General features: G+C 38.8%; 3 protein-coding genes across 4 annotated transcripts; 1 reads left to right on the top strand and 2 right to left on the bottom strand.

The window, feature by feature from the left end:
- The first annotated feature begins 1,023 nt into the window (after nucleotides 1-1,023).
- LOC103715516 (uncharacterized) lies at nucleotides 1,024-8,058 on the top strand. 2 transcript variants are annotated; one of them, XM_008803169.5, is made up of 10 exons: nucleotides 1,024-1,188; nucleotides 1,735-1,948; nucleotides 2,088-2,155; nucleotides 2,469-2,519; nucleotides 3,190-3,307; nucleotides 4,305-4,351; nucleotides 4,488-4,514; nucleotides 5,471-5,546; nucleotides 6,393-6,532; nucleotides 7,702-8,058. In XM_008803169.5, exons 1-10 carry the CDS (start codon nucleotides 1,141-1,143, stop codon nucleotides 7,792-7,794), a joined length of 882 nt encoding a protein of 293 aa, XP_008801391.4. In that variant the 5' UTR covers nucleotides 1,024-1,140; the 3' UTR covers nucleotides 7,795-8,058. The 2 variants fall into 2 exon arrangements, with proteins under 2 accessions (XP_008801391.4, XP_017700297.4); XM_017844808.5 differs by lacking the exon at nucleotides 2,469-2,519.
- A 146-nt stretch (nucleotides 8,059-8,204) lies between these two features.
- On the bottom strand, nucleotides 8,205-9,924 carry LOC103715517 (pathogenesis-related thaumatin-like protein 3.5). The gene is made up of 3 exons (XM_008803170.6): nucleotides 9,326-9,924; nucleotides 8,952-9,207; nucleotides 8,205-8,542 (listed from the first exon to the last, which is right to left on the bottom strand). Exons 1-3 carry the CDS (start codon nucleotides 9,804-9,806, stop codon nucleotides 8,401-8,403), a joined length of 879 nt encoding a protein of 292 aa, XP_008801392.4. The 5' UTR covers nucleotides 9,807-9,924; the 3' UTR covers nucleotides 8,205-8,400.
- Nucleotides 9,925-11,476: 1,552 nt separating this feature from the next.
- LOC148700776 (small ribosomal subunit protein bS16m/bS16c-like) lies at nucleotides 11,477-19,064 on the bottom strand. Its single transcript, XM_089926409.1, has 5 exons — nucleotides 18,939-19,064; nucleotides 18,267-18,450; nucleotides 17,999-18,040; nucleotides 15,902-15,905; nucleotides 11,477-11,936 (listed from the first exon to the last, which is right to left on the bottom strand). Exons 1-5 carry the CDS (start codon nucleotides 19,062-19,064, stop codon nucleotides 11,672-11,674), a joined length of 621 nt encoding a protein of 206 aa, XP_089782535.1. The 3' UTR covers nucleotides 11,477-11,671.
- Nucleotides 19,065-24,218: the final 5,154 nt, after the last annotated feature.

The raw sequence follows: 24,218 nt of genomic DNA, 5'->3' as shown, positions 1-24,218 counted from the left end.
GCTCAAATGCCGAGGTGCCTCTCCAAGAACAAGCACCAGTGAATTACTTTTCACTCTCCAAACTCATAGCATTACATTCACCAACAACTCGGATCTATTGAGATGGAAGACCAGGAAATCCAGTTCTGATGATGCTCCTAAACCAAAACTGTCAATTTTGGGGAAAACTTGAAATCAATTGGGAACGGCATGATTTACCACCAATCATAAATCGGCCAAGAAAAAGAAAGTAATTCTTTCTATTCACTCAACTTAAATTTTTTGAAAAATTTAGTACGAAAGTAGAAAACGTGAAGAAAATAAGATTTAGATTTTTTTTCTTTTTTATTGATTACTTACAAAATTATGTTATAAAGACTCTAGTTATGCTAGTGGCATCTGTTTTTTCAGCAATTTAGATTGGATTTTTCTTCTAATCGAAAAGATGGTATAACTGTTTCAAAATATACATAATTAGTAAAAAAATAATGAAAAAGCTAAAATATAGATATATTCGGCCAAATTTTTTTCCAAACAAAAAATTTGATACTCATCATTTGGTGTGCCGTATTTTTATAATTATTATTAATAATAGTCTTTGGTGGTCTAAGATGTCATATGTATCTTTATGCAATGAAAAGATATTGTTTATTTTAGAAAAAGTTACTACACTGTGGTTTTAATAGGAAAGGCACTACCTAACCATGGTACGGAGAAAAATATGTATTCAAATGGAACTCTTAAATCCCAAATTTTTATATTTTAAATAACTACTAATGGACGGTAGATCCGTGGATTTTTTTTTTTTTTGAAAACGAAAGCCTCATGCGTATCCTGCACGGATACAACCAAAAAAATTAAAAAGCAGTACATCACAGAAGGCAACTCCACCTCTTTCTCCTATGGATGGTCCATCGAATAATTAGCAACAAAAGAAGCTATCCAATCAGCTGCTTCATTGGCCTATCTAAATACTTAAAGCACCAACCTGTCGAAACCCAGGCTCTCATAGGTAAAACTATGGTCCAACCTCCTTCGCAAACCGGATTTGCAAACACATAAAAGATCCGACCCGTTTCCACCTCCTCCATCCCCAAAGTCCAAGACCCGACGAAAAGCGGCAAAAGCCTCAACACCACCTTCTCTTGGATCGCCGACGCCATGAGCGACTCTCGCGAAGAATCTCCCGACTGGTTACGAGCTTTCCAGGTTCCCTATCTCCCTATTTTTCTCGCTACAATTTCTTCGTGATTCATGATTTATACGCCTCACTTCTCGCTTTTAGATTTTTTTAAGCTAATGATCGAAGAAAAGGAAGTAAAAAAGAATCCACTTTTTGCTCACTTTGAGCTCCATCTCTCTTTTCCTCTCAACTATTTTTTCCGAAGTAATACAGCTGAAGCTTTGAATGTTTGTTTGAGGTATGTTTAACTCATTGGCATCGTGGATTTCACTTTCCTCCGATGCTATTTACTCTCAGGGTATATTTTTTACTAAAATCGATACTGGTCAACTGAATCGGGTACTGGGTTTTGGGCATCTGTTTAGGGTTTTGATATGCTTGTCCAATTAATTCGCAATAGAGTATCGCGTTTAGTTTCTTTCTGTAATTCGGCTTGAGATTTTGGCTATTCGCTGGTTTATTTTTGACCATTTTGCCCTAGTTTTTGCTCTATTTATTAGATTTTTATGATGATGGGTCACCATTTGACTGCTAACTTCATGCTAATCGCAAGGGTTCTCTCTCTCGAACAGGCACCAAGTCAAGGTTTCGTGATACTATCTTCGGCATCGGACTCTTCCCCAGAAAGTAGCCCAGCAAGGTCCGATCATATCCATCGCGAAGTACCAGAGAAACGTCAAAAAGAACAGCATACGATTCTAATATACAGTGGAGAAGAAAGCCCGGCCATCAAGGGAAAAAAACAGAAGACTGTAAAAACTAAAACTAATCAAAAGCTAAAAGAAGGTAGTCAAATAACTGAATGAGGTCAATTATTCTTTGGAATAACTGCTCGACAGAATGTCGGCAGCTAATCTTTTAGTCTCAGTTACCACTTTACTGTTTAATCTCTTTGTTCATTTTACGTTTGCATGATCTGTCATAGACACCTTGGATGTGCAAGACGAGGGACCGTCTGAGGAAGATATCAGGGAGAAACCTGCTGGACCTACTGTAAGATGCCAACATTAATTCACCTTTTTATCTTTAACTGTCTAAGCTAAATGAACTGCTGGTTAAGTTTAGATCCTACTAATGACGTTGATGTTGGAAATGCTCATTGTGATGATTGTCATTTCTCCACCGAGCATTTTGGGTTTAACTGATAGGTTTGTCATGGGAACTAATTTTCTGATTTTTCAAGATATTGTTAATGTAGGTTTTGCATCCTATTTCATCCATCTTTAATTACCAATATTCTCTGGATACATTAGTTTTCTTTTCATGCACAACCCTATGATGGGTTACATGCGCTTGTGCATTTCAGATCTCCTCAAGGTTGCCTCTAGTGTTCCCAGACAAAGTTCAACGTTCAAAGGTATTTATTTTGTGTCTGGTTTTCCCCCTTTTTTTTTTAAAAAAAAAAACTGTTCTGCAATATTCTGTTTATGGCATGTGTTACTTTTCCAATAAATAACTCCTTGTATGAAATGCAAATTCCATACACAGTTAATGACATAGATATAAATCTGAAAAAAATTAGGATATGCACTTGACTTTCACCATCACCAGAAATGCACATGCACCTGTGTCCTTCACAGCATAGTGATGTGGTATTATATGATTAAATTTCTTTGAATAGATATGCTTTGATTATTCATTAATCATTCATGTGAAGCATCACTGGTTTTTAGAAAATTATTTCTTGGATACTTTTCTATAAAAACAGTTTGATATATATCTTATAGAAAAAAAAAGTGGATTTGATCAGTAGTATATAGCTAAAAAAGTAGTATCCATGAAGTGTTGGCTTTCTACTAAGTTTTGAAATGGAGTATGTACTGTCATCTGACATAATTTTAACCACCAATATTATTATCTTCCAACAGTTGCAAATGAACTATAGGTTAGTCCTGTGCAATGCATGTCATGTATCTAATGGACATTAGGTTGCTTCCTTAGCAACAGTTACTCTACTTAATTGACTTTTTTGAAGTTCATATTTGTGAACATCTCGCTCTCTAAATGTTTGCTTTTGTTAAGTTCAGGTACTGGTTGAATGTGATGGGGATTCCATAGACCTAAGTGGGGATGTGGGTGCTGTTGGGCGAATAGTAATATCAAATGCTTCTGCTGGAAACCAGGAAATGCTCTTAGACCTAAAAGGTAGTTTTTATAAACTTTTGTGAACCATCTGCCTTATCCCTGTTTGTGAAACAGATGATGAAGCCAATCATTAAAATGTTTCACATGGTTCGTACTCGATAATGGCTTTTTCCATGTGTCCTATTGTTCTTTTTTTTTTTTAAAAAAAAAAAGGAAAAAAATCCTTGAACTCAGTGAAATAATATTATTTTTTTCGCTGTTCGGGAGAAAGGTTGGGAATATTATGTCTGGATAGAAGGAAAGGTTAAAATGAAAGCTATAGATTTCCTCTCAATTCAAGCATTTCAAGTCTTAGATGGCTTTAGAATTGGAAGTGGCTCACTGTATAAGAAAGCTCAAGATTTCCATGAACCTGAAATTATTTTGTTGATTATCTTCTTTGTGTTTAGTCACATCTTTAGAGTTTAGAGTTTCTAATGAATCCAAACTTGCTTGTAGGATAAATTGACTCACAAAAACTTTTCAAGATACTTATTTGCAAATATTGCAAAAAACAAAGAGACAATTATACTTCTGGCCCCCAATTCTCCCAGCGCAAATAATTAATCTCATTTGTTTTGCTAATTGGTCACTGCTATTGAGTACTTTCTTAGTAAAATATAGTGGTCTGGACTTGTTAAAGGAACCATTTGTATTTTAGGTACTTTTGCTCGGGTTCATAATGAAGTAGAAAACAGATAAGAGTTTCTGTTATTATCACTCTCTTGATTAGCACTTCATCAATCGCCTCATCCTAGTTTGGATCCTAATTTTTTTCTTGAACTTATGAATGCTGTTATGACATGAATTATATTTCTTTTACCTTTTAAATTCAGCCCTTTGTGTTCCATTTTCTCAAGCTAACAATGGATTTCTTTTTCTTATCAACTGAGAAGGTCTTTTGGAGTTTCAGTTAACCCTTTAAAGAGGCTTTTCTGTATTTATCCTTGTTCATCCATCTATCTGCAGCACTTAAAAATGATATCTGATAATAGCTATATTTTTTTCTGATTTACAGGGACCTTATATAAATCAACAATAGTTCCTTCGAGGACATTTTGCATCGTATGCCATCCATCATAATCTCAGGACTAGATTTAATTCTAGCTTATTCCTGAACTCAAACATGTGATTTTTCTGTGATTTGGAATTTCAAATAACAGTAATAGCTGGGTATTGACAAATACTTCTTATTTTTCAGGTTGGTGTCGGACAGTCAGAAGCAAAGGTCTGTCTTTAGAAAACCTAGAGTAACATTTTCTGAGTTCTCTGTTGGGTATGTGCTTTTAGAATGAGAAATGTAAGCTCAGTTAATATCTTAATGAAAGCGAAATACATGGCAATGCCCTTTTCTACATTTTATCGTCCTTATATTTTTTAATTTGATGATGCAACTTGATTTGTTGAATCATAACATAACTAATTTTATGATTCACAGTTCTTACTTCTTTCTTCCCTTGCCGGCAGGCTTAATTCTCCCATGACTTCTCACAATGCTCAAAGATTGTAGAGATAATTCTGTCTTATTTTATTTTTTCACTGGGCAATTGCTAAAGCTGACACCAGGTGCTTGGGGAAAGGCTAGGTTGTTATGGTTATAACTTTCTTTGTGCTATCAAGTGATAGCACATACTGATTCATGGAGACTTGAGTCCCGTGTTACATCGTTTTCTTTTGCACAAGTTAATACTTATTCTATTCTAAGATTCTATTATCTTTTGTTGTGCCGTGAGCTGTAGAGTTAGGAGCTTTAAGAAACTGGAACTCCATCTTCTTTTCCTAAATTTTATACTATAGAATTTAAATCATGAATAGCTCATTACAAGCTTAATCTAGAGCACATGCAGACCTGTTTTGGTTAAAGAAACATCATGGTGTATTATTTTGCAAGTGCAATTTTAATGGAATTGGTACTGTAGCAGAACCGGGAACAAAAACTAATTCTGGTTTATGGCATTTAATGTTTTAAGAATTGCTGAAGTTTCATGTGAGTTTCCTGGGATCTGCATGCTGTTCTGGTTAGCGGTGTGTTTATTTCAAGCTCTGAGCCAATAAGATCTAAATTTCATATAGTTATCTTTTGATATACCAGTGCCCAGTCTGAGTTAGATGTTTAAGATGTTTATAATTTTTCTTTTCCAAAACTGTTTATCTAGTTGTTGATTTGAAATGGTGACTGCACAGATAGAAGCTATCATGAATGATTTTATCCAATTGGAGCCTCAGTCTAATGTGTTTGAAGCTGAAACAATGATTGAAGGTAGATTTTTTGGCTTAAAATAGTCACTTGTTTAAACAAATATTTGGTCTTGTAGAAACATGACATTTTCTTCTTTGTGAAAATCAGCACGACCCTTCTCCTTATATTAAATTTTGGTGTATGATCATATCTACAGGAAGAATTCTGTTGCTTTTGTCATTGCTTGCAAGCATAATTTGCTTTTAAATATATCTTATAAATTTTCCCCGCATAACCATTTAGTACAACTTTTCCTATTAATGTCTGCTAGATTAGCTCTTGTGAACTCTATCATAAGTTTTCATTAATGCATAAGAACCATCCTCCTTTGCTTTAGAACTTCAGGTTGAAAGGTGTCATCATACTTCATGTTAGTAACTGATTGTGCATGCACTAACTAATTGTGGTGGTCAGCAATCATTGATTCACCATTCAATCAAGACCCAGCACTCCTTGAAACATTAACCTATTGCACGAAGATCTCAATTAACGATACAGGTAATTTTAAAGCAAAATAAGTTGAAGCAGGGGTCTCGAAGATACGTATTAATTAGTTGAAGCAATCTAAGAAGGTTTAGCATCTTGTGGATATTATAGGACAATGTCCTGGGATAATTCTGCCTTAGGGAAGTGGTTTTCCAGCACCTCATGAGAAACCTACAGGATAGTGGAGTAGCCTTGCTCGGCTGCATGAAAAGAATTTTTTTGTTGGAAACGACATGCCAATATTCATTTTACAACCTTTGAATAGCTTGTTCTCATCTTCTTTCTCCCTGCTGCCTTATGCAGTTCTATGCATACTTACATATGCCTTACTGCCACTATTCTTATCTATCATATAACAAGTAGCTCTCCCATTTTGAGTAGGAACACTTGATGGATTTTCGTTTGATTCTGAAGAGGAGGCAGATAGGTTGCCTAAATCTTCTGCTCATCAAAGTGATCGAAGCAATGAAAATGGGGTCCAACTAGATATGAAGACCAAAGGAAAAGTTGAGAAGTCATCGGTATGCTCTCAATCCTGGTTAATTTCTTTTAGACACAGTTTATGGAACTGTAAATTCTGCAAAGATGCAGTCATGTTTAATTTGGCATGGATAAAGTTCACGGTAGATCACTTTCTTTTATTTCTGACAGCATTGGTGGCTTCACTTATAGTTTGTTGGAAAATAGTATTGCAATTATTTTCTTATAGAAGTAATTGAATTAATGCTTTCTCATTGATATTTGGAAAACAACTAATAGTCCCTTCTATAACTGTTTCTGATTTGTTACGGTGCTCATGGCACAGATTACTACTGTTGGGAGAGATTTTGATTAACTCTTTTCCTCTGAATCAAATTATCAGCTCTTCAATAAACCGATTTATATATGCTTAAAATATTCAAATTGGGTATATGATACTAAGTAAATGATTTCATATGCTTTTTTTCAACTTACAAAGAAATAGAAAGCTACATACCTGACCAGCTTGTTCTTTGGCTTTTGGGTACAGACAGTTCATGGTGGGCTCTTGGGATTAAGGCTAGAAGTGTGGTCAGCTAGTTGGTTATCATTTTTGTTTAGCTGTGTTGAGGGGTTAGTGTAGCCCAAATAAGTAAGAAATAATGGCTTCTAGCCATAAAATAGAAGCTTTTTTTCAATGAATTGTTTAGCAATTTCGTCCTAGAGGGACATTTAGGATAAGCAAAAGTTTTGTTCAATTTTGGATGTTAATCAGAAATAGAAAGAAACAAAGAGAATCATGGTTGTTCACTAAATTCATCACAACTGTCACTGTGCTCAATGCACGCTGACCATACAGCTATTTGATGGGAAAGTGTGGAAGACGAGCAGTATTGAGAACAGGTTGATTTCCTTTGTTCTATCAGATGGCGGCAATGCTGCAATATATCTCAGGACAGGAGTTTGAGGTACCTTCTATCAGATTGGATGAGAAACAATTGCAGTGGCATATTGCTGTCTCAGTAGTATAGGATCTCTGAAGGGTTATCATTTTTTTTTTTTTTTTTTGCTGAAAGGGTTATCATTCTTTCATTGAACTGGAACCGAGTTGTAATGAAGGATACCAGTACTAATTTATTTCTCATGATTGGTGCCTTCTAAATTTATAAACTTCTCTTGCTTCCATTATAAATTATTGCTGCACGGGTAACTGACAAGACTTCATATGCAGGGTTCGGTGCGAAAGGCAAAAGGTACTGCAAGGTCATCCAAGAAAGCAGCAAGGAAGCCTCAAGTTGCAAAGAAAACAAAGAAGAAGAAATGAGATGATCGCCTGCTTAATATATCCTTGTATCTTTGTACCGGATCATTTCAACACTAGTTATTGTTAATTAGGAAATAGGAAAGAGAAAAGAGTGGGAGGGGTAGAGGGTGGTGGCAGTGGTCGCAGGGGCATTCGTCTTTCTTTTCTGTCATTTATTTTCTTCGTCTTTTTTTTTTTTGAGCAAAGCACTATCCAGCATTTCATTTGTGTTATTGACTTTTACACCAATAACAATTATTAAACAACTCTATATTATTACCTCCAGTTTCTAGTATCCTTCTCATTTTTTGCTTTTGCTTTCAGATAGTGTTATCCAAGGTTTATGGTAAGTATGAAATCGCAAAGAAATTATTAGGATGACCTCCGGTTAGAGAGTCTCTGCAATAAATTTTTTGCTCTTTTTTCTTCTGGAGTGTACACAGGTGTTCTTCATCTTTTCAGTTCCATATCCTTTTTTGCTCGAGATCTATCTCCTGGATTCGCATGATGTAAAGCTGGTTGTACAGCCGTATTTTCTTTGAACGAGCTTTTAATTCTCAGGTCAGCCTGTCACCGAGCCCCAGCTTTGTTCACGACAGCTGAGGCAATCAGATCATTCAGAGCCGCCTAGAAAAAGAGAACGGACAGGAGAAGGAAGCATAGGTGAAATGATACCACGGTCGCAGATGAGACCATCGCCAGGGGTTCACTTTCATCTCCATGTCCATTTATTGCTTGGCCTGTAGAAAACCCATCCGACCTCCTCATCCTGTGCAGGGATGGAAGTTAAAGACACAGTACTTGTTTATCATTCAATCTTTTACATTAAGAAATTGAATGCATGCATTCAGAATGAGAGCAAGAATGTTGAGGCAGAGATGAAATGCCAAGGCAGAAGCAAGGAGACATGAACAAGATCATGAAAGATTAGGTATCTGCATATTTAATCACCCAGCTCTATGAATTCGAGTGAAAAAGCATAACGAGGCCATCATATGCTGAACAAAAACTTGAGGACTGTACCGTGCAGGGAGGACTGTAAAAGCTGAATTAGCATGGGTAGAGTTGTGAGGCAGAAAAAAAATGGTGTCAATGAGAAAGGATGCAACTGACGAAAGGAGCCGTTATGATAGCGAGAACAAAGAAAGGTACAACATTTATAGAGGGCAGAAAGTTACCCGTTGGCATTGGGGCAGAAGACGATGGTGTAATCGTAGGCCTTGCAAGTGAAGGTGCTGGTTCCATCATCGTAGGCATAGCTGTAAGCCCTTGGGCAGGCAGTCTTGAAGATGCTCGAGTAGTAAGAGGGCTTGCAAGTGGTTGGGTTGCCAAACTCCCCACTGCAGCAGTACTCATCCAGCCCAAAGGCTTCGCAAGCACTCTTGCAGGCCACCACTCCACCATCCCCGTCTACTTGAAGCTCTTTCGGGCAAGCTGAAATAATTAATTATCCAATTTTTAATTTTTATTTAAGTTTGGATCTCGAGCTCATGTAACTCGACTTTTTTTCTTTTCAAAAAATGAAATCTAATGAAGAGAAATAATTAATTACCGCTGTTGAGATCCGCTACGCATCCGGTAATGTTACACCTCCCGCGAGGCACCCGGGGTGCGGCGGCGATGGGTAGGTTGTAGCCGTCGACGAGGCTGACGTCGTAGAAGTCCCGGTCTTTGCCCTTACCGAGGGTGATCTCAAAGAGCGTGGCGGGAGGGAGGGCCCCGGCCCCGCCGCACTCCATGCGGCCCGCACAGTCACCTGTCTGGCACGTGCCCGCCCCCTCCGCGTCGAACTTGCACCCGGTCCGCGCCCAGAACCGGCCCGACCACCCGGGCGGGGCCGCTATCCGCTCGCTCCGGCCCGGTTCGAGCCGGAAGCCGGTCGTCGGCAGCTGCGGCGTCCCCGCCCCGGCCAGCGTCCCGGGCCAGATCGCATGCGGACAGTTGTTATATATGGTGAAGGTGCAGCACATGGAGAGCTGGAATGAAAGGAGCAGCACCAAAACAGAGGCAAAGAGCTGCCTTGATGGCCCCATGGATTTTCGGAACCGGAACTGGTTGGTGGTTTCAATTGGGGTGGCGGGGGATGGTCGGGGAGAGTGAGGGAAGGAGGCATTGGGAGGGGGGTGGAGTAACTTTTAAATGCCGCTGGGATTGGAGCCTTGGGGAGGGGGGTGGGGGAGTTTGAAGAGAGGAAGTTGGGAGGGGAAGAAGGTGGGGTTGAAGGCTTTCGGAGGTTGCTTTGGAAGGCCCTCACGCACATGGTGAGGAGGTTGGGTTTAGTATTTTTCCAGTTTTGGGTGGCCTCACTGGGAAGCAATGCCTTGTGTCTCATTGCAAGGAATAAAGGAAGTTGGACAATGTTTTTATTTTTGTTTCAGTTGCTATTCTCTAATGCAATAATATATGTATGTATACATATGTATTGTATTTTGTCGGGTTGGATGCACCACGTTGCACCCCATCTATCCAAATTGGCGGTGGTTCTGCGAGCAGGATTCAATTTAGATAAGTTTACATCGACCATAAGTAATTCGGATATAAATAGTTGACGAGAACTGGTAGACTTATCACTCATACGAGCTATTTTTTTTGGATTTTTTGCATGAATACCTTTCTAAATATCGAATTTTGCATGCATATCCTTCTCAAATTGATATTTGCATGTACATCCTCGTAAAACACTTGTTTTGCCATTCTACCCCTTTTTTTTTTATTTTTATTTTTGCATATGTACCCATACTATTTGACGATGCTAAAAAATTAACGGTTTCAAATAAAATGATTAAAATATTCTTAATGGGTAGACATGCAAATAGATCGCGATCCTGATAGCAAAAAAAGAAAACAGAAACAATAGCGTAATTTTAAATTTTATTTTATTTTTAATTAATATAAATACGATTTTTTTAACACCGTTAGAACAACCGTTATATTGCGGGCATTTGTACAATAACAGAGTTTTACGAGGGTATAAATGCAAATATCAATTTTGGAAGGATATTCATGCAAAATTCGATATTTAAAAAGGTATCCATGCAAAAAATTCTATTTTTTTTAGGCCACGTCTAAACTTGATCTAGTTAAAGAAGTAAATATCATATATTTGGTATTAGGCACACCAAAGCCGAAACCAACCTTCAGGCAGTGTCCATAAAAAGGTACTAATCATACACCACAACCAATTTGCACTGATGGCACTATTTACCGTTTGGGATGGGCCGGGACCCAGAAGGTCTATTTGTAGCCTTTACGAAAAGTTAACGAGCAGGCTCACTTTAATCCACTTTGATTTGGAGGGAACGTATCAAGTTCTTATCCTACAAAGTTACAGAGTAAATCGATAGTTTTCGATGGCGCCCTTTAATATGCGAACAAGGGGGATTTTATTCTCGTGATCTGATCAGATAAAGCATCTCTTCTCATTGGACGATTAGCGGAAAAGATTGGTATCGACTGTGTGCTGCTCTTGCAAAGAAACGGCAACATATCCAATACGATGTATAAAGAAGGGAAGTCTACTTTTGCGTGGTTAGGTTATGAAGAAAGGTATGGTTTATATGAATCAATCAGAATAATTTAAATATGTGAAAACTCCAAGGGGGAGCCATAAACAGAATAAGATGGTTGCTTTATATTGGAAAGCGAGGAAGGGACTTACAGCCTTCAAGCTTCCTTCTCTTCTGTTATGTTCATTCCAAACATATAAAAAAAAACAGATGTGCAATTTTATTTGAGTCATTAAAAATACAAAATCACAAATCAATGGTTCAAATCTGGATTCGTGGGAACTTATTAAATAACATTAGGAAACGTTTTTTTTTTTAAAAAAAAAAGAAAAGAAAAATATGACACCAATTCATACGCCCAAAACTAGATGATAAGAGCAGACAGCTTACTTTTAAAAACAGCAGCTGTTTTGGTGCCCTCCCTTCAAAGGCTCTGCTTGTCGCCTGCTTCGCTTTTTCCCAGCGTCAGCGCCTTCTTGTTCGTGAGGAGAGTTTGTGGGACTCAGGTAACGAGCGCTCATCGGATCTATGGGGCGGGTGTCACGTGGCCCGCCTTTGCGGGAAATCGCAAGCAAATGTGGGGGAGGAAGAAGCCCCGCTCGAAAAAGGATACGTTGGAAGGGCTCTGAAGGCTGTGACCCAACCGATAGCCAGAACCTGCACCAGCAGCAGAAAATGGGTGTGAAGAATAAAAGTATTCCGAGAACAGATCCAGCAAACTCTTTCAAGCAACGCATATTGTACCAGGATATGTCATAATTATACGCAGGACAGATGGATTCTTCTAAATGCTGCATATCACTATGCCTTAATGGTCCAGGAAAATTTAGATTAGCACTTGCTTCCAATCACTAAATTTTAATCCAGTTTCATATAGGACAAACATAAGAACAAGCCACCTCCTATCAATATCGAAACCAGAAGACCCTCTTATTTCATCATTAGCTCTTCTTCGAAGCTAAATAACCTACAATGGAAAGGTTTTCAGCTTAAAATTATGATATTTTCGTATTGCAGCTCGTAGCAAGGAACTAGAGGAAGGCTTACATATGAGAAGATCTCATTTCCTGCATAAGATTTCATTACTAATGAGAGTAAAACTTGAGAGTGTCCAAGTCGCATGCTACTTTCAAACAAACACATTCTCCTGGTCTAAGCAGTAAAATAACGCATTTTCTTCTGGCAGCACCACTCAGGGTGTACTTGTGCATCCAACTAATCTCAGAATCCCAATAAATAAAGGTCAACTATATATGGCAAATAACCAAGGAAACTTTTTCCATTGGAGAAACAATGAGCACATTCTCAATCTGACATGTAAGCTCGGATCTAATCTTAAGCATTTCTCAGATAAGAAATAAAGTTTTTAAAAATAGGGGAACTTGCTCAGCGGTCCATTTATTGACCGAACTTTAACATTAAATCCCTGTTGACCGGTTGTTTAACAACCGGTCCATATATATTTCAACATTGCTTTATGGGACCAAAATGCCCCCGCCTCTCCCATTCCCACCGAAGAACGAGAAGAAAAAGGCAGCCGCCAGCCACGGCCCACCCCCTCCCGCGCCTGCCGCCGGCCACAGCCCGCCCCCTCCTGCACCCGCTGCCCCCTTCCGCGCCGCCAGAAATACCTCCGCCCCCACGGTGGGGAGGTGCCAAAGAAGAGGAGCCGCTGCCCCCCCGGTGGCCCCATCCTGTGGCCGCCACCGTCCGACCCCCTTCCGTAGCTGCCGGCCTTGCGAGAGGAGAAGGAAGAAGAAAGAAGGAGAAGGGAAGAAGAGAAGGAAAAAAAAAGAAAAAGAAAAGAAAATAAAAGAAAATGAAAGAAAAAGAAGAAAAGAAAATAAAATAAAAATAAAAATAAAGTTAACTGTGTTCCTAGACAAGTTAATTGTGTTCACAGACAACTTAACTGTGTTCACAGACCTGGAGTCGACCTCTGTTCATCTGGAGTCGACCCCTTAACAGCACGAGTCGACCCCTGCTCACCTGGAGTCGACTCTCAGGCTTTCCTAGACAAGTTAACTGTGTTCACAAACAAGTTAACTGTGTTCCTAGATAACTTAACTATGTACCTAGACAACTGTGTTCCTAGACAAGTTAACTGTGTTCCCAAACAACTGAAATGTGTTCCTAGACAACTGTGTTCCTAGACAAATTAACTGTGTTCACAGACAACTTAACTGTGTTCCTAGACAACTGTGTTCCTAGACAAATTAACTGTGTTCCTAGACAAGTTAACTGTGTTCACAAACAAGTTAACTGTGTTTCTAGATAACTTAACTATGTACCTAGACAACTGTGTTCCTAGACAAGTTAACTGTGTTCCCAAACAACTGTGTTCCTAGACAAGTTAACTGTGTTCACAGACAACTTAACTGTGTTCCTAGACAACTGTGTTCCTAGACAAGTTAACTGTGTTCCCAGACAAGTTAACTGTGTTCCTAGACAAGTTAACTGTGTTCCCAAACAACTTAACTGTGTTCCAAGACAACTGTGTTCCTAGACAAGTTAACTGTGTTCACAGACAACTTAACTGTATTCCTAGACAACTGTGTTCCTAGACAAATTAACTGTGTTTCTAGACAAGTTAACTGTGTTCACAAACAAGTTAACTGTGTTCCTAGATAACTTAACTATGTACCTAGACAACTGTGTTCCTAGACAAGTTAACTGTGTTCCCAAACAACTGAACTGTGTTCCTAGACAACTGTGTTCCTAGACAAGTTAACTGTGTTCCTAGACAAGTTAACTGTATTCTTAGATAACTGTGTTCCCAAATAACTTAACTGTGTTCACAGACAACTTAACTGTGTTCCTAGACAACTGTGTTCCTAGACAAGTTAACTGTGTTCCTAGACAAGTTAACTGTGTTCCCAGACAACTTAACTGTGTTCCAAGACAACTGTGTTCCTAGACAAGTTAACTGTGTTCACAGACAACTTAACTGTGTTCCTAGACAACTGTGTTCCTAGACAAATTAACTGTGTTTCTAGACAAGTTAACTGTGTTCACAAACAAGTTAACTGTGTTCCTAGATAACTTAACTATGTACCTAGACAACTGTGTTCCTAGACAAGTTAACTGTGTTCCCAAACAACTGAACTGTGTTCCTAGACAACTGTGTTCCTAGACAAGTTAACTGTGTTCACAGACAACTTAACTGTGTTCCTAGACAAGTTAACTGTATTCTTAGATAACTGTGTTCCCAAACAACTTAACTGTGTTCACAGACAACTTAACTGTGTTCCTAGACAACTGTGTTCCTAGACAAGTTAACTGTGTTCCTAGACAAGTTAACTGTGTTCCCAAACAATTTAACTGTGTTCCTAAACAACTGTGTTCCTAGACAAGTTAACTGTGTTCCTAGACAAATTAACTGTGTTCCTAGACAACTTAACTGTGTTCCCAGACAAGTTAACTGTGTTCCCAAACAACTTAACTGTGTTCCTAAACAACTGTGTTCCTAGACAAGTTAACTGTGTTCACAGACAACTTAACTGTGTTCCTAGACAACTGTGTTCCTAGACAAGTTAACTGTGTTCCTAGACAAGTTAACTGTGTTCCCAAACAACTTAACTGTGTTCCTAGACAACTGTGTTCCTAGACAAGTTAACTGTGTTTACAGACAACTTAACTGTGTTCTTAGACAACTGTGTTCCTAGACAAATTAATTGTGTTCCTAGACAAGTTAACTGTGTTCCCAAACAACTTAACTGTATTCTTAGATAACTGTGTTCCTAAACAACTTAACTGTGTTCACAGACAACTTAACTGTGTTCCTAGACAACTGTGTTCCTAGACAAGTTAACTGTGTTCCTAGACAAGTTAACTGTATTCCCAAACAATTTAACTGTGTTCCTAAACAACTGTGTTCCTAGATAAGTTAACTGTATTCCTAGACAAATTAACTGTGCTCCTAGACAACTTAACTGTGTTTCCAGACAAGTTAACTGTGTTCCCAAACAACTTAACTGTGTTCCTAAACAACTGTGTTCCTAGACAAGTTAACTGTGTTCACAGACAACTTAACTGTGTTCCTAGACAAGTTAACTGTATTCTTAGATAACTGTGTTCCTAAACAACTTAACTGTGTTCACAGACAACTTAACTGTGTTCCTAGACAACTGTGTTTCTAGACAAGTTAACTGTGTTCCTAGACAAGTTAACTGTGTTCCTAAACAACTGTGTTCCTAGACAAGTTAACTGTGTTCCTAGACAAATTAACTGTGTTCCTAGACAACTTAACTGTGTTCCCAGACAAGTTAACTGTGTTCCCAAACAACTTAACTGTGTTCCTAAACAACTGTGTTCCTAGACAAGTTAACTGTGTTCACAGACAACTTAACTGTGTTCCTAGACAAGTTAACTGTGTTCACATACAACTTAACTGTGTTCACAGACCTGGGGTCGACCCCTGCTCACGTGGAGTCGACCCCTTAATAGCACGAGTCGACCCCTGCTCACCTGGAGTCGACTCTCTCAGGCTTTCCAGAGAGCTGTTTTTCTGCCTGATTTCAGGGGTCGACTCCATATCTTTAGGGGTCGACCCCAGCTCTTCAGGGGTCGACCCCAGCTTGACCCCAGCTCAGCATAAGTCTACAATAATTTTCTAATAACACTTAACTGTGTGCACAGTCGAAATAACTGTGTTCTGGGGTAGAATAAGTGTGTTCCGGGATGATTTAAATATGTTCCAAGCTTATTTAACTGTGTGTCATGTTAGATTAAGTGTATTCCAAACTTATTTAATTGTTCCAAGCTTATTTAACTTTATTTTTATTTTTTCCTTTTTTTCTTTTTTTTTTTTTTTCTTCTCTTCTTCCCTTCTTCTTCTTTCTTCTTTTTTCTCCTTCCGCGAGCTGGCGGCACACAGTTAAGTTGTCTGCGAACACAGTTAACAGGACTGTGCACACAGTTAAGTGTTCTTAGAAAATTGTTGTAGAAGTGAGCGAGTCGACCCAAGATTCTCACGAGTCGACCCCAACAGAGCAGGAGTCGACCCCAGTTCAAACTTTTTCTTTTCTTTTTCTTTTTTTTCTTCTCTTCTTCCCTTCTTCTTCTTTCTTCTCTTTCTGCGAGGCCGGCGGCGCCGGAAAGAGGCTGGGCCACGGCGGAAGCTGGAGGAGGGCGGGCCGTGGCCGGCGACAGCCGCAGGATGCGGAACGGCGCCCTTCTTTCTCTTCTTTGGCACCTTCCCACCATGGGGGCGGGGGCGGAGGCATTCCCGGCGGCGCGGCCGCGGGAGGGGGCTCGGGAGGAGGCGAGCCGAGCCGGCGGCGGCCGCGGGAGGGGGCAGGCCGCGGTCGGCAGCAGCCGCGGCTCGGAGATTACAGTTCGGAAAGTCTCTGAAATTTTTCTTCTTCGGAAGGATGGGAGATCATGAGGGAAGGGGCATTTTCGGTATCTTATTTCAAAATAAAAGGGGCTCAGGGACCGGGAATTACAGTTTGGAAAGTTTCTGGACCGGTTGTTTTAGATTTAATTAACAAGGACTTTTTGTTACAGTGGAGCCTTTAGAGGGATGGGAAAGTAAATTCCCCTTAAAAATATTGTCAAATTGGCTGCAAATGTAAATTACCCCCTTACCACACAGATATTGTGCCCAGAACCCCCCTCCAACTTCCATGAGAGTAAATAGGACATAAAGGAGTTGAGGTAAGGGCACGAACTTGTGCAAGGAACCTAATGCAAGGAAAACGAAAACATAGTTGCTAATCTACAAATCAGGAGGTCCCATATTCCCCAACGGGCTGACAATCAAGCTAATTCTAAATCTACCACCAAATAGATGGAGAAAGCCATATGCAGATAAACTTATCCAACTTTGGTTTATGACAGCAAACAACCATCTCAAGAAACAAGAAATAATATATGACCAGCAAAGTTACCCCGCGGCTACTAAGAAGTAGGGGAAGAAAATCAGAACTTTTAAAGAACATGTAGAGCAACAAAAAGAAAAACTGAGGAAATGTCTTGCCCATTTTTATCTAATCCCACACATATGGGTGCAACATGATTGTCTTGGACAACATACACTGGGCCTTCTTACAGGTGCCTTAATCAAAACCACATCTATCTGGATTTTCTTATGGTAAAACATTGAGAACAATGCAAAATCACATGCTCATAGGCCTCATTTCCAGCTCTTAGAAATCTCCGTACATGGTTAGGATAATCTTAAAAACAGCTTATTCAAAATTTCATTTTTCACTTTTCCTTTTTCCTACATAAACTTATATATGAATGCTGGACTCAGTGTTGGTGTATATATGATCAAGCCAGTTCCTGATAGTCAGTTGCTAATAGACAGCAACCATGTTTCCATTGCTCTCTCTGCAAATTCAGAGATGAAAGTATGAACTTAAGCCATTGAGATAGCGGCAAAGGTGTGGTAATCAGCATCATGTGCATGTTTGTGTCGAATTTATGCATACAATACAGTGGTAAACAGGCACGACAAATACATCATGATACCTGGCTATAACATGGCATCAGAGCAGTGAAGATATGGAGTAGGAAAACTCAATCCTACTCTTCGATGGAAGTTCTCATTCTCTTCATAATTACTACACATAAGAACTCAAGATATGAAAAAGATAAAGATTCATATGTCGAAGAAAATGAACCAAACTCTAAATAAGCGAACTGCTAGTTCGAAGGGGGCGAAATCCTGAAGAACACAGTAACTAGGCTACATAAAGAACAACTTACTTCACTCTTGTCAAAATTCAGGCCCACTTTCTTACCACCATCCTGCCCTGAAGTTAAAAAATTTTTAAAAAGAAAAAAAATCCAAACTTTAACTAGCATTATGCATCACAGAAAGTGCAGACAAATAAATCTGTGAAAAGAGAAATCTGTGCATAGCAAGAGAATGTTTTTACACACAAAAAAAAAGATGAGGTATTTAGGGATCGGGAAAATCGTAATTAGGCAATGGCATGACGAAAGATTGGATTTTTTTTCTGGAAGAGAACAAGTTACCCGGCAACGGATTGTAATAGCCCAGGACCTCGAGATGCTTCCCCTCTCTGGGGGACCAGCTATCGGCAGCCATGACTCGATAGAAGGGCTTGTTCCGGCACCCAAACTCGACAACAGAATCCTGACAACCACCTTCTTCCCCCTCTTTTCTTGATACCCCTCCCTGATTAACACTTCGCTTTTCCTACAAACCCTCGCCGACTAAAACCCTAGAGTAACAAACTCTCTCAAAACCCTCAAATTCAAAAGAATTGGAAAAGGCATGACATCAGGGAGAACCAAAGGAATCTATCCGGGATGGATTCGAGAGCCTAACACGCGATATCAACTCGATATATCATACAAATCTAACATAAATACGTCCAATAAAATCAGAAACTAAAATTTCAGGCAGCACGGGACAACTGATAAGTCAGTTTAAAGCACCCCTCCGAGTGCTCTACCATAATAGAAGAGGCAATTCAATCCAAGCATTGTTGGCTTCATGATAGATATACCTGACCATCTAGAAGATACACTCCCTCAAGCTCCTCCAGATATCAAGCAGAAATGGATGAATAGTATCAAAACTTGTTTGACCTTCGATCTGGCCTATCTCCAGACTCCATTGCTGAGTTGCCCTCAATGGCAGTGGTCAGCCCTTAAAACTCGCTTCCAATAGGTAATACCTACCCAGCCCGCCCTTAGCTTCACTCTTGAAACTGAAACATCAAAGATCGGCGTCCTGCCTGTTGCGATCAACCTAGAGTCCGGATTCCGGATCATAAATCCAACTCTACCTCTGCTGCCAGTGCTCATCATACTACCATCAAAGTTAACTTTGAAGAAGGTCGGGGATGGGGGCTCCCAGGTAAAATCAAACCAATTGGGTCGCTATAGGAAAAGAAAAGGAGTCTCGGATGTCTCAAACTATCTCAACTTCACCTCTGCGACTTCACCTGAAGTCAAACTTAGTCCTTTTTAGAATTGACGGCATTATATTTTACTCCACATGACTTACTACAAATGCAAAAGCTGGACTTGAGAGGGCTAAGCCAAAAAGTTGGACTAACTCTGCACGAGGAAACAAAATCTCTGTTATTTTTGGCATTGAGACCAACTTTTATTCGATTCTTTGCCCTATCTCTGCTAGATTATTTGCTGATATTACCCTTCATGACTTGGATGAAACCGAGACATTTAAATTTTATCTTAATGCTAGCAACTATTTTGCCAATATTTCCCTTTATATGCATGTCTCGGACACACAATACAAATTTGCATTAACTACGTGATTGATTTTCAAAATTAGCTTTTATGTGACCTTTGTCCATATGAGTTTACTACGGAACTAAATTTCTTATTAACTCAAGTACTCCATTTAAGTTGACATCAGTCCCCCGCAAAAAATCAAAAAATTTATTTCATGTGAATTGAGCATTAGCCTGAGTGATGTTATGGAATTTTGTATTTGTTACTATTAGTTCGCCACTACTAGCCTTTATATCAATTCGTGGATGAGTCTACTGCACATCTTACACTTTCTGTTTATTGTGTCAGTTGTAGACTCGAAGTTACAAGTTTCATGACAATTGCTGAGCCAAACCTAATATTTCCCCCTAAGTAAAGATTCCAAGCCACTAGACATACACATATCCATCAAAAGGTCTATAATTAACAACAGACATTATCATGGCTTTTGCAATGATTTTAGAGAGCTCATTTTTATTTTTATACATTAATAATAGCAATTCAACAAGAGCCTACATCTAGCTTTGAATTTATTTAATAAATAACTGCTTCTTTTGAATTAATAGATACCTGTTTATGCCTATTTGTATTTTAAGTATGATGATAATATGATTTAGAAATCGTTTTAGCTTCTACATTTAGTTTTGTATTAATATATGTTTACGAAATCCAAGGTCATCAAACTGCATGAACCTAATTATTCAATTTTCTTGATTGTTAATAAAATTACTACAAGAAACCCACTATCAGAGGCGCATTTCAACTATATAACTTCATCTGAGAGTAGATGATGGCTCAAATTCTACAATGTAATGGCATGGATGGCGCATTTCAAGGGGCATAAGCACATGATGCCCAACTCATGCGAGGATTTGATCTTCTGGACCTAAATATTTGGCACTATGGAAAAGTGTTTATCAAAGGAGTCTTAGAGATATATGAATCTCTAACTTGATAAGCTTTTATTTTTTCCCTTTTCCCGGGTGGTTAACCTAGAATAAATGCAGCCAACAGAAGCTGCATGCAAGAAGAGATCAAAAAGCCGTGCAGGTACAAGTGAGCTAGAATCCTAAGATGTTAGATCCATATGATTGGCTACATAGGATGCCATCCAATTAGCTGCATTACTGACCTCCCTATACCTTGATAAGCTTAAATACTAATTAGCTACGTCTCTCATTGGAGATGATGAATGTATGAGAGTGGACAGCTGCGTCTCTGGCTATGCCTCAAAAATGCATATATCTCCCTTACTGGAATCGCGAAGGCAAGACAAAGGCCAGCACGTAACATGTAATTGATGCTTACCCACATATGCTTTTGTCATGAACTACGCATGATATTGTATATCGATCCATCTATACGATATGAATGCCTGAATTTGCCAAACCAGAATCGAGTATCAAAGGTGCTTCATGATTTCCGGTTAGACGAGTAAATCTACGAAGCCCATAAAATGCATGAAATGTCCCTCATGATGCCCCATAGGTTTTGGTTGTAGAGATTTTTTTTAATTTAAAAAAAAAAAACAATTTGGTTGTAAGATTTTTTATTTCTTGTGATCGTATATCATAATGATACCATAATTTTAGCATTTCCTAATGGTTAAAAAGATATTGTGGCTCCTAAACGGGCATCCTTTAATTTTATGCTTATTAATTTTCTTTTTTATGTTTTTGCTCTAAATATCAATCAACATGAAAAAAGTCCAACGACGAGTGCCCTAAACAATAGTGGCAGTTCGTCCCTCGACCAATTGCTACTAAAGTAAGCAAGGGAAGTGCCGGACACATGAAACTATGATCAATCAAGTCAAATTACTTCCATCTGCAAATCTTGTATATAATAACACTAAAAATTAGCATAAGAATCTTCAAATTCATAACCTTTTCGAATTAGCAAAATACCGACCGCTAAACCATCTTTTACGAGCAAAATACCCACTGCTGAACGAAGACCTATCCGGTAAATCTTAACCACTTTTTTCAAGCATGACTCTTCAGTGGTAATGTTAATACTTGTTGCAGCCCTAATTCTACCATTGTTAGATCTAAGTCTCTAACACATGATCTATATTAAGATGGCTTATGCATGCATAGCTTTTGCAGCATGTTATGCAGTCACCATGGCTTGGTCCTCAAGTGAATGATTGTGCATGTAATCCAACCTTGGGACTAATTTAATATTTAATGATTGTAATCATTTACCTAATGGGCTTATAAAACGTTATGGTCCAATAAAAGACCCCTCCGGTCCAAGTAGATTTGGTAGGATTTATTGGCTCATAGCATAAGATTCCGAGACAATTGCCGTAAGACTATGTCATTTAACTATGAACCCTCGCACCTACGACAGACCAAGCGAGCCGACGTGGAGCATCCGAGAACGAGGGATGGTGAAGGCTGGAAGAGGCGGCCGTCGAGCTAGAACATGTTGGTCCGCAGGTTTTTTCTTTTTGGTATCATTTAGCTCAAATAAAGAGGAGGCAGGCAAGAGGCCTACATGATTTCTTAAGGCCGCCAGACTATATTTTTTTTAATAGTGTGGTGACAAAAGATTTGGAAGATTATATTCCAATAGATGGTGCGGTGGAGGTGTTATTTTGAATGTATGGTTCATGTTGCCATCTGGAAGCCTAGATCATTTTATTATTATATTGTATTGTATTATTTTGAAGGTATGATTATGTTGTGATATTCATGTTGCAACCACGACAAAATTGATTGTTTTTTAATCTAAAGGAAGGTTGGGAGAGTAACACTTAGATGGTACCAAATATTCTTTTTAGGTGGGAATTTGTTGAGATGTTCAGGCATGAAACACGTACATTAGCCGACAAAACCAATGATTGGTTTGGGTCGCCCGGGTATTATATGATCCAGGAGAAGAGTGGACGACATCAAAATAAGGGCCAAGCAAAAGGATGCAAGATTCGGTGGGGCGAAAGGCGTCACCCCTTTTTTACCATAAAAAAAAAAAGGCGTCACCCCTTCAATCCTTGCGAAACACCGCAATGATGCTGACGACGCATGCAGGTCATTGGCTTGGCTGCTGCGAGAGCATGTATATTTTATTTTATTTGGTCGGGGATGACGAGATTACGTGTCAATGGAGGCATTAAAATATAAATTATACTATTGATAAATCTTTTAGAACCTTTCATCCGTATGAAAAAAAATTCTCTCACAAAATATATTTTTTAAAAAATTAGCATATTAAATAGTGGCTTATACTTGATTAAATATTTATTTTTAAAATATATATATATATATAAATTATTTGTTATGAAACATTTCAACTAATCTATCTAAAAACTTAAAGCAACCTTATTTCCATAAAAAACACTATTTTTTATTTTTTAAAAAACTTCAGATAAATATAAAATATTTTATTATTTTTATATTGATCATTTTTTTTTATTACGAGTCAGATAAGGGGCTTGCCTATTGCTATCGTATTGAAGGAACCTTTTGCATCAATGATTGAAGGCTATCAATTACTCAACGCCCCATATGCCTATATGACAGCTCCTTCGTGAGCCACTCAATGACGAGTTTGTCGCAAGTATTAATCCACCCTTATACCGCCTCTCTTTATTCCCGGTGGTGTAATCGCACGCGTGCTTCATGAGTTGCACAGCTGGCATATTTTATGGCCCCATTTAATTGAAAGGTGGGTCCCAAACTTATAGCGATGTTCGCAATCCAGGGGCGAATTAATCTATGCCCTTCATCTACACATGCATACATGTTCATCAGGTGGCATAGGTGTAAGCAAGTTCGGTGATTTTTGTAAGACAAGAAGCAAGTCCGATGTTAAATATTGTGATTTTTAGTTGATCTATTGAGTATTGACCCAATATAATAAATGGGTTTCGAGGTTTAGGTGCTTTCGCTAATCATTTAATGACACGTGTCCGTACCGCTACGTGTAAACATAATCTAATCGATGTGGGCCCACAACAAGTCTCAGGCCCCGCCACCGAGCCCTGCCGCGCTCGGTTTTCTTTGAAGGAACTGTACAAGACCCTTTTCAGCAAATCGCTACTCGCCACGTCTCCAATAAATGAATGCGGACCGGCACCATCGGTGCTTGCGTGCCGGAAATTGATTGGTGTAAAGGCTTTGTCCTGTTTTGAGAGGCGGAAAAGTAGACCGGTCGGTGCTTTGGTTAGATCTTGTTGTATTAAATTCTAGAGCAATGTTACATCAAATGGCTCGATCAGCTATCATAACTAGACGCCATTGTCATTGGATGCTAGCTATTATTGTCAAATTATCTTTATAAGCGTCCTCCTCTTTTGCCACTACTTGGGGGGGGGGGGGGGGGGGGGGGGGGGGGGGGGGTGGGGGCGTACATAAACTTATGTATGTATACGTATACATAAATCATATATATACATAAATATATGCATTTTGGTTAATCGCACTGCTCGTAAAGCTCAGAGATCTTATATTTTCCTTCTTCCTTTTTTTTTTTACAGGACAAACTTCGAATTTTTAAAAACAAGTCTAAAAAAAAGCAAAGCCATAAACTTCAACAGTGAGCAGCAGTGAATCGAAATGAAAGTTCCTCCTCCAAAACTATATATAAAGAGTCTATTTTTTGAGCTTCAATTAGCTAGCTAATCTATTGTTCAGTTCCCTTCTTGAAAAAAGAAACATACAAGAGAGCTTGAATTTAAAAAAAAAAAAGATAACTAAAGCCATAAACTAAATTGAG

Source organism: Phoenix dactylifera, chromosome 11, assembly GCF_051530095.1.
Source record: "Phoenix dactylifera cultivar Ajwa chromosome 11, Ajwa_hap1_PhDact_Kaust_v1.1, whole genome shotgun sequence".
NCBI lineage: Eukaryota > Viridiplantae > Streptophyta > Magnoliopsida > Arecales > Arecaceae > Phoenix > Phoenix dactylifera.
The sequence above is the reverse complement of the archived record's forward strand: the minus strand, read 5'-3'. Positions and strand labels throughout refer to the sequence as shown.